At 39.8% G+C, this 15361-nt stretch overlaps 1 protein-coding gene across 4 annotated transcripts in view; it reads left to right on the forward strand.

Annotated features, from left to right (window-relative positions):
- Positions 1-15361, forward strand: part of PRDM16 (PR/SET domain 16) — a 796061-nt gene that overhangs the window by 759784 nt on the left and 20916 nt on the right. For 2 of the 4 annotated variants that reach the window (XM_069741566.1, XM_069741568.1), the window contains 6 exons: positions 134-332; positions 2411-2558; positions 2683-2781; positions 4923-5076; positions 7387-8800; positions 11148-11235. In XM_069741566.1, coding sequence (XP_069597667.1) covers positions 134-332; positions 2411-2558; positions 2683-2781; positions 4923-5076; positions 7387-8800; positions 11148-11235 — 2102 coding nt within the window. The remainder of the gene's footprint in view (positions 1-133; positions 333-2410; positions 2559-2682; positions 2782-4922; positions 5077-7386; positions 8801-11147; positions 11236-15361) is intronic. The other 2 variants (XM_069741567.1, XM_069741569.1) reach the window with 1 other exon arrangement.

A 15361-nucleotide genomic window follows, 5' to 3' on the forward strand; every position in this document is an offset into this window, starting at 1 on the left:
CCATTGTTTTATAAGGAAGGTAGAGAAGATTGTAGAGCAGATTTGAAGTCAATGAGGAGCCGCTGTTGAATTTTAGATGTTGCTGGCTCTACTCCGTTGGGTCTTGGATTCTCAATGTGTTTTTCATCTACAGAAGAACACACATTTCGCTGTGAAGATTGTGATGAACTGTTCCAGTCCAAGCTTGATTTAAGGCGGCACCAAAAATATGCCTGCAACACAGTCAACCACATATACGAGTCTCTGAATGAAGAGATCAAGCAGGAAGGTTTCGATAATGAACAAGTTCATGAGTGCAAGGACTGTGAGCGCCTGTTCCCCAACAAATACAGGTAAGTAAGACATTGATGCCTTTCCTGAGCCATGTATGTGAATAATACTTTGATATCTATCCATCTGCATGGACGTCCATTAGCATTCATATGGAAATGTTCCTATACACATTATGCAAATTTTTCCCATTTTCAAAGCACTCCGCATGGTCGAAAAAGAAAAAAGTGCAACAGCTTGTTTAATGGTTTTGTCTGATATTGCACTCGGTTCCAATGAAGCTAATAGGAATAAATCGCAATACCACAAATGACCTGTACGCATAAGTGGCACTGATTTTGACAAAAATAGCAGCCAAGTTTTTCTAATAATGCACAACCATTCTGGCAAAACTAATGAGAAATCTTATGTCAAGATAATAGCTTTAACTACAAGATCAAGTAGAATCTCCATGCTACTCATTTGGGTCCAGTTTCTTACCTTCTAGGACCAACTAAAATAGGGTCCATGAGATCCAGCAGATCATTACTCTACCTAAGGATGACTCAGTGAATTGCTTATTGCTGGTGTTAAATATTAGGATAACTAAGATGTAGTTAAAATGTCCAATTGGTGATGGCCCAGCCAGTGCGACCCTCACTGATCACTCCAAGAGTGTCATTGTCTTTAGAAAAGAGCTGTGCCACTTTGGAATCTGTTGACTACGGTTGGGTATTTTCCACTTGGTGGCCACATGGTTAGCCAAAAACTTTAGTGACACTTTGTTTTAGCAATTGACGTCGTTAATTATTTTTTTAAACTTTTTTTTTATCTTATGTGCACATAGAGGGATCCTTTAACATCAGATAAAACTACTAACCTGCAGATATAGGGTTAATCTGCAAGTTAATAGCATTAGGAAGGTGCCTGGTTGCCAAATTGAAAGTGCAGCACCTGGAAGAAAATGAACTTTATTCCTCCCGAGAACTGCCAGTTTCCAGTCATAGAGGCGTGTCGACATTACTATAGACACCACTCACAGCATTGTGAGTAGAAGATGTAAGCAAACCCCAGCAGTTTGACTGATATCCAGCTCTACACTGATGCACTGCAGAACCAGCTGTCAGTCAAAGTGCTGGGGTGTGCTTACAGCTGCCACTCACAATGCTGCGATTGGTGACTGTAGCGTTGTCGACACTGACTGAATGACTAAAAGCTGGCAGCTCCTGAAAGAAATGAAGTTCAATTTAGCAGCCGGACACTTTTCTAACGCTACTAACCTGCAGGTTAAACTCATACTTGCAGGTTAATGATGATATCCAATGTTACAGGTTCCCTTTAAGCTGCATTTATACTGAAAGATAATCACGAATGATAATTCTTAAAAACACTTGTTTCGCAATTATGTTGCCATGTAAACAGGCTGCTGATTACCCAATGAACAAGCAAAATGCTCAGTCATTGGGTGAAATGATGATATTTTGCGCTGATCTTCTCGGCTGTTCATCGTCCTGTGTAAACAGGACTCATACTGCTGAGAACCATGGCAGCCTATGTGTACAATTACAATTACAGATCGCTCAGTGTGCATTTACTTTGGTCCGAATGTCTAAATAGACTATTACATGATCGCCGATAGGTAAAGGTTTTCCAATCGGCGGTTGTATCATATTGTCAGTCAGTTGATGTAAATGAATCCTTAGACTCCTAGAAAAATCAGACTCTTTCAAGTTGCGTAACAAAAACAGAGCGTGTAAGTGGTCTACCTTAATCATCTTCTTTTCCAATCCCACTTGACATCTTGACCTCACGAACCCAGATTATAGACTTTGCTTTCATGTAGAATAATATCAGATTCCTGTCTATTTCAGTAAGCTAGAGAAAAAGTATTTATCGGAAAGGAAATGTCCCTAGTTAATGGACTGAAACTCCTATTGACGCAGTTGTTGTCTATAAGATTTCTACGCACAAGTGATTTGCTGTATTGCAATTTTCAAGATCTGATTGTCGATAAGACTAGCTAGCGTGACCGGCGAATATCATTGTATTTTAAAAACTCTCAGTTGAAATATCTATGTAGTAAAATTTACAGAAATGTCTGAGGCATCTGTAGGTGGGACTTTGCCTTCTCACTTTTTGGTCAACCGTATGTTCTTTGCAGTTTGGAACAACATATGATAATTCATACAGAAGAGAGGGAGTACAAATGTGACCAGTGCCCAAAAGCCTTCAACTGGAAATCAAACCTGATTCGCCACCAAATGTCACACGACAGCGGAAAGCGATTCGAATGTGAGAACTGCGTAAAGGTACTGATCACCCATTACATTTTATTTTTTATTTTATTTACTTCATTATCATTGTGATGTCCTTGAACGTGTGACCCAAGGCTGACGCTTGGAATGATCTGTGTCTCACGTATGTCCTTTGCAGAACGAGTCCTGGTTCCCAAGTGATCTTCCTTCCAGATTACCCATATATTTGAACTGCAACAACAACACTGAAGCGGAACCTCACACACCTAAAGTAGACGTCAGTGTTATGACATAGTTACATTTATTTTATGATCACACACGGTCACAAGTGCAGGTTTCGGGTGGCATCTTAATGTAATCTCTGAAACCCTTTAAGTATCATGTTAATAATTGTTATGGGATTCCTTCTCCTGGTTGAACTGCGGCAAAGTCAAGAGAACTCCAAGAGCACTCTATTGTTCCTTAGGTATGTTCTCCATTCCTTTGGGAACATATCTAAAGAACAGTTGACATTCCTTGCATTGCATTGGTTAAATGACACCATCATGGATCTCAGTTTGCTTTTCCTGTCTTCCTGCCAGTGAAGAAAACCCAAGTGGCTTTATCTGGCCAAAGCATCTTGACTTAATCCATACATGTAATCAAGACAGTGTATCAGGAACAATAGTTGTCCCAATGCCACCACAGTTCCCCTTGTCAGAAGGACAGCTTCAATAGCATAAGAAAAAAAAAGAAGAAAAGTAAAAACGTATCTGCAGCTTCCCGAAACTTTGCACATTTGAACTTTAGGTGTGTGCTATATAATTTATGATATTCATTTGAGAAAACAAAAAAGTTAACTATTTTATGAAGGTTTCCATGTTCTCAGTGTTAATATAAGTAGTAAATATTTCCCATGTTCCTATTGAATAAACGTATTTCAAAATGGGCTCCCGCACCTTTTTCCAGCCGCAGATTGGGGTTACGTTAGATTTTGATAGTCTGCTTTATGACTTTTAAACATTATATTATTTTTTACATTTTTGTTATAAATAAAAGATTTTGTACATACCATTAAAGCCCTTCTATACATCCTTTGGTGCATGGTAATCATCTACAGAACAATTAATGAAATTAGCCAACATATCCCAGTTTAGCAGAAGACAACTATACCATACACAAGTACCGGTAATAATGAAAAGTGACTTATAGGTTGGAAGGTCAACTTTACTTTTTACTTCTACCATATTGAGTCCACCTTTATACTGATAGTTTAGGTTTTGCTAGAGCTCATTAGGCCAATATCTAATCACATGGCTCCAGATCGTAACCTCTTATGGTTGACAGATTCTGGACATGGTCTGATTTTTCTTCATTTCTCCCTTTCTGCTCATCTTATGCATCCCTTCAAAAATTAGATGCCACTCTTGTCTCATTGTCCCTTTATAACTAAAATTGGCCATACACATTAGATTGCTGTATGATGCTTCAGCCAATCGTTAGTTCGACAGCCATCTCAGCCACTTCTCCCATACACAGGAGCGCTCCTGAGTTCTCTATGAGAAAACCGCTGGCTTAGAGACATGTGTAATTAACATCTTTTGGTCATTATTCAACTGGTCCCCCCCCCATCCACATTAGACAATCGGCCAAACCTGTTGATATCCACTGGTTTGGCCGATATTAGTTTAACATGTATGGTGGCCTTGAGACTACACAGTGAGCTTATCTGGTCTCATAGATAATTACCACATATCTGTCCTATAAATTATTAGACACATTGTCATCAATAAACTTTTTGCTTCCATTAATTTAACATTCGTGTGCTATTCAGTCGTGCATCGATATTATAAGACTTGTGTTGATCTATTTTATTTTATAAAGAAAAAACTATGTTATATCCAAACGCAATGGAAATACCCAATATTTTTGGTCTCCAACACTTTTAATACCAGCAGTATAAAATAAGTGTATTTAGTAAAAACTTATAACATTATTCATTTTCCATTATCTGAATTCAGAAAAGCCCCTTTCATCGAACCTATAACATTTATATCACTGAATCCAAGTGTTCTGCCAAAGTCCCGTAATTAACTTAAATGCAAATCCACAACTGGAATGTTCCTTTTAGGGAAAAATATTTGGACATTCAGAAGTCGATCTAGTCAAAGCATCGTCAATGTATTATTCAGCTCTTGGTTTTACCCTTGTGTTCCAAGTGATATGTTATTCTAGAGCCAAATATATCACCCTGTAGCTAAAAAACCATTGTTCTCGATCTAAAGAATAATAAAGAATTTGGAAGAAATTCTTCTCTGCAGTAGGTCATAGTGGGTTCTCTTCATAAGTTCAGTTATTGAGCACTGTATATAATTAGAGACTATGTTTCCATTTATTTTTACATTTTAATGTAATGTGATTTCTATGTTTTTATTTTAGGTTTTCACTGACCCAAGTAACCTCCAGAGACACATTCGTTCCCAGCACGTTGGAGCCAGGGCGCACGCATGTCCTGACTGTGGCAAGACTTTTGCCACCTCATCAGGGCTCAAGCAACATAAGCACATTCATAGTACTGTCAAACCTTTCATATGTAAGTTGTCTTGCTCGTATCTAGAATTTACGTTTTCTTTAGGGGGTTCTTGAAGGACAATTAATATGTAGATCAACTTAAAGTGTAACTTGGGTCACAACACTTCCCAAAACCTTTTACTCACAGGACAGTGCAGGCCATGACATCTAAGGACCACCTGCCAGGCAAAATAGAAAAATACGATAACTGCCCTATGGCACATCAGTTTGGCCAGTAGCTGATATCTTGTTTTGTTCCACGACTTTATAAGATGGGGTAATCTTTCAAAGTGATGGCATATCTCTAAAATATTCAATCACTTTAACACTTTAACCTATTGGACACCCACCAATGCTGAAAATGAAAAAACTGAAGTGCTGCCTCTGCTTCTTCCCTTTGGTTGCACTGTGGCACTCCCAACCATCCAGTGGGTGGCCAACATGCAACTGTGCAGAAAAACAACAATTAAGAGGCACATCCCTATGCCAGCACTAAGACCCTCTCTTATGATTGGTGGGGGTCTTTGAGTTTAGGCCGCAAAAAATCATAAAGTTATGGCATATAGCATCATGCCATCTCTTTTTAGAATGACCCTTCTAAATTGTATTTTTATCTGAGTTTCTTCATTTTAGTAAATGGAACAAACATTCTCGCATATTAAGCCCTCTCCTAACTGGTTCCTAGATAGATCTTTAATATAAATTCACTGATAAAGGATTTTTGTCTTTCCAACTTTTATGGCATATCCATGTGATATATTACAAATGTCTCCAAGATATTGGACCCATGATGGAGAGACACACTTGTCTCTAAAATGGAGCCCTGTGATGGGACCCCCATCTATCAGACATAAATATGCTATAAAAGTCTGTGATAGAACACCCCCTTTGAAAGCATACATCTTATGATTTCATGCCTTCGGTAAAGTGGACTTTGATGTTGAGCAGTCACCCAGGAGAGACATAGTCTAAACACATTCAACTGCCTACTTGGCTGAGTTCTTAAACAGATATGCTGAGTGGAACGCGGAGTGGGCTTAGGGTAGATGCTTCACTAATGTCACATTGTAGCTAAGGAATTTAGGGCTCTATTATCGAGGTTCTTGGAAAGTATTGGATGTGTATACAGTGCAGGAATTAATGGTGATACTTTAGGGCAGTTGTTTATCTTGATGAACTGGAGATCTACCATCTGAATCTATGTTTCGGTGATTTGTTCCATGGCCATTAATTTATACTGTCTCATTCCTTACTGTACTACATAATTGTACTCCATTATTCAGATTAGACTACAACTTCTCATTCACTACGAATTTCTGATTACTGTGAGGCACTAAATCAATATTTCTACAGTCCTTCAAATTGCTTCCTCCTTTGTGCTTCGTTCCTGGTTAGAGTCAAGTCTTCCTAGTGAATGGATAGTCTGCCTTTTGTAAACCTTTTTGCAGTCCGTTTCTCTTCAATCAATGTTTCATTCCTATTCTAAGATAGAAAATATTCTTACTAACAATAGCAAACATACTTCAAATTTTGGAATGTCTGGAAATGTTATAATGACTTTGTCTTCTAAAGGTGAACCCTGATTTTGAACCATCCATTTATTTAGAAAACCTGCCCCCTGACATTTGAGACTTCCAATAATATTACCAGGAATATCTTCAGTGTTCCTTAGGTTCTTACAGACACACAAATTATTATTTTGCTCCTTAGCCAAACCACTATACCTTTTCAACCGTGTCCCTAAATAGATCCCTTCCCCCTCAGAAGCCAGACATTCCAGATGTTGGCAATGGAGCCATTTGCCTGTCTCTTCTTCTTCCTGGTCCTCAGGACCAACTACTGAGAACCCCATGACATTTCCATTAAAGTCAAAATAAAGAATAATAACATAGTCGTCATTTTTTGCTAGCATAGTCATTTTTGGGACACGGTACATTGCCAACTTAGAACTTCACAGTGTGTTAATCCACCATTCCCAACTGCAGATCCTGGGCAGTGAACCAACAATCGTCATGCTTTCATATATTGTGTAGCATCCTGGATAATAAATTATCTAGTATGGATTTTTGTGTAATATGCAGGATTAAAGATTGGAGATGTCAAACAAAAAAAATTGAAAACTAAAATCAATTATAAAAATTACTTGACCTATCCCCATAGGCATTTTTTAACTGCATAATGGTATAGTGTATGTATCTAATGATAATGATAAAATTCAAGAAAAAGTGCAAATGTATGTCAATTATTATGTATGCGGCTAATGATTATGTTCACGCAGTCTATATATTTTTATTTTATATTGTTTTTGTTTTGGTTTCTGTTGGTGTTCCAGGTGAGGTCTGCCATAAATCATACACACAGTTCTCCAACCTGTGTCGTCACAAACGAATGCACGCAGACTGTCGTACGCAGATTAAGTGCAAGGACTGTGGACAGATGTTTAGCACTACCTCGTCCCTTAACAAGCATCGGCGCTTCTGTGAAGGCAAAAACCATTACAATCCCGGAGGAATGTTTGGACCTGGTCTGCCCTTGACACCTAGCTCTTTGATGGACAAGTCTAAACCTTCTCCAAACATGAATCACTCTAGCCTTGCTTTCAATGACTATTTTCCTTCCAGGGCACATCCGGGTAGTTTGCCATTTTCGCATGCTCCTCCACCGTTTCCACATTTAGCTCCAGGATTTCCAGGAATTTTTCCTCCATCATTGTATCCCCGGCCACCTTTATTACCTCCTTCTCCGCTGCTCAAAAGCCCCTTGAACCATTCACGAGAAGCAAAGCTTCCAAGTCCAATAGGTAATCCTCAACTTTCCCTCATTCCGTCTTTGAACAGCAGCAATAGTAACCAGCCACTTTCACTGGAGGAAAAATTTGATAACAGTATGGAAAATTCATACATAGACAAACATAAGTCCAGGAGCAGCGATCTTTCCGATGGAAGTGACTTTGAAGATGTCAACACAACCTCGGGGACTGATCTGGATACCACCACAGGGACTGGGTCTGATTTAGATAGCGATGTAGATAGTGAAAGAGACAAAAACAAAGAAAAGAGCAAACCTATAGACAAAAAACAAGACATTGTCAGCAGCTCTGTCTCTAGTAGTTCTAATAACAATGTTACAGAGAGACCCTTCTTCTACTCTCAACATTCCTTTTTTCCTCCTCCGGAAGAGCAGTTACTTCCTTCTATGGGAGCAGCAAATGACTCTATTAAAGCTATTGCCTCTATAGCAGAGAAATATTTTGGACCTGGATTTATGGGGATGCAAGAAAAAAAAATGGGTTCCCTCCCCTATCATTCCATGTTTCCCTTTCAGTTTCTCCCAAACTTTCCCCATTCTTTATACCCAGCTTTCACTGATCGGACAATGAATCACAATTTGTTGGTAAAAGCTGAACCAAAGTCTCCTAGAGACCTTCAAAAAGTGGGCAGCTCAAGCTCGGAATCACCGTTTGATCTCACGACCAAACCAAAAGAGATTAAGTCGTCAGCCTTAATACCACCTAAGGTCTTGGCACAACCATCCTCGGGAGAGGAGCAACCGTTGGACCTCAGCATTGGTAACAGAAGTAGAGCCAGTCAGAATGGAGCAAGGGAAACGCGTAAAAACCATATCTATGGGGACAGGAAAGCCATGTCTGGTGAAATACTTTCCAAAATCCATCCACCTCCTCTTCCTCAGCAGCCACCTCTTCATTACGCAAAGCCTTCTCCCTTCTTCATGGACCCTATTTACAGGTATTAACATACCTTTACCTATTGATGACACATTTTGTGGGATGTAAATAGTGTTAGCAAATTTTTCCTGTTTATAGTTGTTGAATATAAATGCTAACTGTAATAATATGACTTCTACTCATCCGATGAGCTAGTTTTCAGGCTTATCGTACCACTTTGCTTGTGACACATATTATGGCTATGTCTATGCTCTGTCTCACTGCTAAATATAACCTAGTGTTGACCAGTTAAATGAGCATCCTATCAAGGAAAGTTCCGACTATTTCACTCTCTTTAAGAGCTAAGGCTCCACCAAGAACAGAAAGGATGTTAACTCATTAAATTACAGGAAATGTTCTCATCCAACTGCAGTATATCACATATCAATTGGTCTGGCCGTGTACTCGTTCTAAGAGTAGGACGGATGGAGATATTATGATTTATGATACCATTTTTTTGTACAGTGTTTTACGTGCTAGAATTCATATGTGAATTTCGATATGGAGTTTATTCATTTATACAATTTATTGACTTATTTCAAAACAAGTATTTGCAACTACAGAGATTTTAACTCAAGTTGATGAGATTCAACCATGACTCAAACACTATGCTAGTGGTAGTAAAAGACTGATGCAAATTAATTATATAGAGGCTATAGCTGCATGACGGGGCCATTTTAAGAATTTAGAAGAAGTCATTGGTGGTGGCCATACTGCTACCTTGGTTTATTGACTCGGAGATGTTTAACTTTTACTATCAAAGCCAATGGTCGTGGAATCTCCATAAGTAAATAGTCTGATTACCAACAATTGGAAAGACTGAAAATGGTCAAGGATCCATGGCCCATTTCTTCTGGCAAGAGATGAGTGCCTCAATACCGTATCTCCCAGTGTTGACATCTTCTAACATGTTCTTAAAGGCAATCTGTCAGCAGGTTTTTGCTATTTAATTTGAGAGCCGCATGATGTAGAAGTAGATACCCTGATTCCAGTGATTCTGTCACTTACTGGACTGCTTGTTTTTAGTTTCAGGAAAATCAGTGTTTTATCAATAGGAGATAACTAGGTGTCTTGTGCCATGGTGTCCTCCTGATTTGTGTAACCCCGCCCCCACCACTGATTGGTAGTTTTCTGCCTTTGCACAGTGCGCACAGAAAGCTGCCAATAAGTGGTGTGGGGGGCTACACAGAGCTTAGCATTTAGAAAACTGATGGATCTGCAGCAGAGAAAACAGTAATTTTATCAAAACTACAGCAGGCAGCCCAGTAAGTAATACATCGTTGGATTTAGGGTCTCTGTCCCTACATCATGCTGCTCTCAGATTACGTAACAAGAATCTGGGGACAAATTGCCTTTAATGCTATAATTACAGTGACCCATTGCTTAAATGTAAATTTCATTTGTCCTATAGAATAATGTATTAAAAGCACACTTACCACAGTTGTATCACATTAATGACTTATACCAGTTCCAGTGACAATTCTACAGCGAGAAAATACCTGGAAATCTAGTGCATCCATATCAAATTGATAGGGATCCAACACCTGACACTTTCGGCTATCAATGGCGTTATTGCTGGCGGAAGCCAGATGTAAGTAGGGTATAAAGCCGAACAGCTCAGCCGTGTTTACTGGCCATTGCTGAGGATGGCGGCACTATTAACATCAGCTGATTAGTAGGGTGGCGAGTGCCATACACCTCTGCCTTGGTACCGGGTAGCACTGTACCCTTCTAGCAATTGACACCTTCCTTCAAATCCCACAAATGATTACATCTGCAAGGAATTTGTATGTTCTCCCCATTTTAGTGTGGATTTCTCTCTGGTATACCAATAGTCTTGCACACTCCAAAGACCTTTAGAATTTAGATTGTGAGCCCCACTGGGGACAGCGATGATGATGTAAAGTGCTGCGGAATATGATGGCGCTACATAAGCAAAAATTATAAATAACAATGTATTATATACAAAATTAATTACAAATAAATATTGATGGCTCATCCCAAAGACGGGTGATCCATATCAAAGTAGCGGACAACCACTTTAAATGAGTTGCTAACTTCAGACAACCTTGTTTGTAAATGGTTGACTGATCACCCTACTAACAACACGGTCTGGGAAATTAAATATTGCACGGTACCCAATTAAATAAATGGGTTGTCCATGTAGTACATGTTAGTTGATTTCTGTTCTGGGTGATGGAACAGGGGGAGTATGAATGCCCCTTTTAGTTGACTCCTAATGCCCTTAAGAGGGCATTTCCCAAGAGGCCATCTTAACTAGACATTTTATTATTCCTGTCATTACTGTTGTTACGTTGTACCACTACTGTCATTATTTGGGGTACGTAACCCTATGTGTTGCTGTCCAGCAGGGTGGAAAAGCGGAAGGTGGCAGACCCAGTGGGGACATTAAAGGACAAATATTTGCGACCATCTCCACTTCTTTTTCACCCCCAGGTAAATTGATTATTTCTACCTCACAATAACTCCCATTGCAAAGTGAACACTTATTCTAGGGATGATTTGTGGCTGTAAGCAAACCCACCCTCCGGTGTTGACCTTGCACTTCACAAATGAATGTAATCAACCTGATTGGTCATCTAAAGTATAAAAGTTCTTTTTGGCCAAATTGTCTGGTATGTATTATAGAATAAGATGAAAAATCATATGCTCATATTTACCCTCAAATTACAAGCCAATCAGAACGAGGAGGAAAAGGTGGACTATTTGACCAACCATAAATAGGACTAATGTCAAGGTGTTCTATCAATAGGCGTTAAATGGGTGCCCCTCCGACAAATCTAACACCAATGGGTAAAGGAATAGGAGCATACAGATATCTGAATTATGTCTCCCCCCATGGAAAGCACTGGGGAATTATCTGGTGGCTTTTAGCCGGAGCATATTATCAGTGGATCCAGCCAAGATCCATCCAAAGTAGACGTAGTAATGGTCCGCAACCTGTAAAAATCCAGCCATTATGAAATTACAACTCTTAGTACAGTCCTACAAAATATTATCAGTCTATAAAGTACGGGGCTACCCCTGTGAACCATGACCATTGTTTATGATGTAATCTACCTGACCTTGAACCCATGTGATCATTTGTGAGTAAGATCTCAACTTCTTGGTGACTTCATTCCTTAGAAGACAAAGTGATTTCAGGATGTGGACTAAGAACATTCTTTTCTAATATGTTCCGCAATTATTATTATTATTATTTTTTTTTTTCAGACCTACTATTCTTCTAGAGAAATTCACAGAAATTCCCACCTCACTGCTAAACATAGACCCCTCATTGTTTCACATCCCCACCAACTTATAGTTAATAACTTCCAGTGATTTTCCTTCTAGATGACTGGATAATGGCAGCGGGCCCGCCAGAAACATCCTGTGTTTGTCTGCTTTAAAATAGTGGTGAGATTTAGTTGTAAAGGATCTGATATGACAGAGCGGCGAGTGGAGACCAGCACACAGGGCTTCGGAATAGTCTTGTAGTCAGTAGTGTTTATCAAACACAGTAGCGCCACCTATGGGGTATCATAGCTACCAGCCTAGACCTTGGTACTAATTTTCCTCAGCTTCCTTACCGACCAGCTTAGTTATGATATACGTCTGATAAATTAACTCATTGCGTTTTTGCAATATTTATCTCAATCACAGTCTTGCAATTTTATGCTGCAGATGATAGCATTCTACAAGAAGAGAAAATAAAGAGTGCTTGTAAATTAATATGGCAAAGGCAGGTCCTGCATTCACGGGCTGAATACATCTCAAAATGTCTGGACTTGCCACCTCCCCTGACCCAAACTCAACAGCTTCATAGGCTTATATGAGGCTTTTGAGTTAGGTCGCGTGACCCATGGCTGGTCCAGACATCATGGTCTGTACTGGGACCATGAATATCGGTGTTGAAAGTGTGAAACCAGCTTAAAGCGGTTATCCAAGACTATTTTTTTGTTATGACCGTAAGAACTAATAGGAAGGTAGTTGTTAACTACCCGCCTGTTGTAGCCTGGCACCAATCTTTGCCAACACAGAGCAGTCACATACCGCTCCTGGTGGCAATTCAGCAGCTTTTACTGATGTCACGTCAACAGAGCAGCTGCTTCTCTTCTGCTCTGCTGTGTTGACCGGGCGTGACTAGTCATGCTGATTGACAGCTGACTCCCTGCTGCCTAACTGTAGGAAGGTGGCTGTCAATCAGCATGGCATAGGCAGTCACACCTCGTCAACAAAGCAGCCCAGAAGAGCTGCCTTATTGACATGGAACAGCTGAATCACTGGAAGGAGCAACTGATGACCGTTCTGAGCAGGCGCCAGGTAGAGCAGGCATGGAGTTAGCAACTACCTGCCTGATAGTTCTTAGGCACAAAATAAAAAATAGTCCTGATCAACCCCTTTTAAAGATGTTTTCCGTTTTCAGAAAACCACTTTCTCTTTAAAGAAGAAAAAAATCCCTGTTCTTTACTCACTCTCCCCAGGTCCATCAATGAGTCTCCACCACTGCTCACGGTGTGTATTATTGTTTGCAGCATTCACGTCACATTGATAGCACTGCTACCAGTCACTGAGGTCAGCAGCTCGTGCCGTTTACACATTGGCCGCAGCTCTGTCGACTTGATATCAGTGCTGCACACAATAACAGATGCCAGGACCAGCGGAGGAGAGTCAACACCAGAACCAAGGAAGAGGAAGAAAAGAGCGTTTTTGCTGTTGTTGATTTTTAACAAACTACTCCTGGGCACAGCGTTTCTTCTGAAAATTGAAAACCCCTTTCAATTATGAGATTTTGGTTTCCCTATGACAATGTACTATGATTAGCCACGTAAACATGGAAAAGTTCACATCTACTGTGATATATAAATTTAATTAATAGCCTTGGCGTGCTCAGTGTAAAGAATAATGATATCCTGAAGGATCGCTAATGATTTTGGTGCCAAGGTTAGACAATGATATAACTAATACTTACTGGTTAAGATTAATAAAGAAAAATAGATTTCACTCTAAGACCCTGGAGACGTTAGTTTAGACATTTTTATGGAGACGAGAAATATGACTGTTTACCCCATCCTGCTGGTCAATGGGTGAAGTGATACAGCTCCAGTTCTTGCCCTGTGCCATTCGGATTTGTTCTTCCAACTAATTTTCTACCTCTCTCGCTGCTCTGAGACTTGGAAGTGATCACTTGGGGCTAAACTGTAGAAGTTACTTAAGCTTTCGGTTGGTCTTTTTGGCTTATATACACAGAGGAACATAAATCTATTGACTCAAGCCGTTTATGGCTAATTAGTGTATTTAATAGGGTTCATGAATGGCTGCCAGCGTGCTACAATATATATTTGGTAATTACAACAGCTTTTTAATAATGATATCTCTGTAGAACAATGTCTTGGCTGCAGTCATCCCGAGAGTCTAGCTTAATGTATTGTAAACGTGCAAAAGGTCAGCCCTTGTTGTACAATAGACCATCTAGTATTTGATGTATGGCTTCCTGCGATTTTCCGCTCCCTCACCGTCTTCTTTGCTTTTCTTCTTTGGCTTCGGTTCAAACTTGTATTTCATTTCCCCCCCCCCCCAAAGCAATATAATCTGCAAGAAGCTTCTTCAAGTTATAACTGTAAAAGCCGAGGTTATGTTCCCCAAGAAAACGCAGATTTATAATGTCTATCAGGTTACAGAACTGTAGAACGGTTATCGGATATCCGCTGTGTTTCCTGGAAAGATACAATGTAGCAAGGCAAAAGCTGAAATTCCGTGTCCAATTTATATGATTAAAAGGAATCTGTAGGCACAAAATGACTGTTCAAACAAAGCGCAGGCAATCGGTGTATCCTTGGTGTGGCCGAGCACCTTCCACCTATTTATTTTACATCGTTGTCCTTTTCTAGCTTCTGTAAAGCCAAAGCTGTCAATCAAAGAAGAGAGCACTGATGGATGTCAAACAATCAGGTGGGAAGGTCTACTGAACAGTTTGGCCATGCCTAGGGTGCACTGAGCGATTATGCTTTGTTTGAACAGTCATGTTGTGCGAACAGGCTCCCTTTAAGTGGCAGAACAAATAATTTTTTATTTTCTACTAAGAAGTTCATCCAAGTAAGGATGGAGCACATATCTCTTTCTACCGGCACTAGGAGGAACCTTATCTTGTTGTCTTTATAGCCTCATACTGGAAATTTTAGAGTTACAGGGGAATATTTAGGCTCTCATTCCCCTGAGACAAGGATTTTTTGCTTCCCGTTCCTTTATTTAGATACCATAGCCAAGCAGAATTGATTGATGTGAACCCAGGACCCCAAGCGCCTGCCCAGATCAGCCTCCCATAAATTCTCCTATACTTTTTTATGGGTAAAGAAATTTAGGAAATGCTTTGACCCCATTTTTGAATATTATAAATGATTGACCGTTCATCCTTGGCGTGCAGTCTTCTAAGATTCCCCAGGATTTTGTATCTTTGAGATGCTGCAATGCACCCCTTGTTTTGTCAGGCTCATACATGCACCGACAGTCTTTCAAATGATGAGTTGTCTGAAAACTCACGGAAAAGTCGTATATTGTTTCCTGATAAGAACATGGTTGTATA

This window comes from Ranitomeya imitator, chromosome 10, assembly GCF_032444005.1.
Source record: "Ranitomeya imitator isolate aRanImi1 chromosome 10, aRanImi1.pri, whole genome shotgun sequence".
Classification (NCBI taxonomy): Eukaryota; Metazoa; Chordata; class Amphibia; order Anura; family Dendrobatidae; genus Ranitomeya; species Ranitomeya imitator.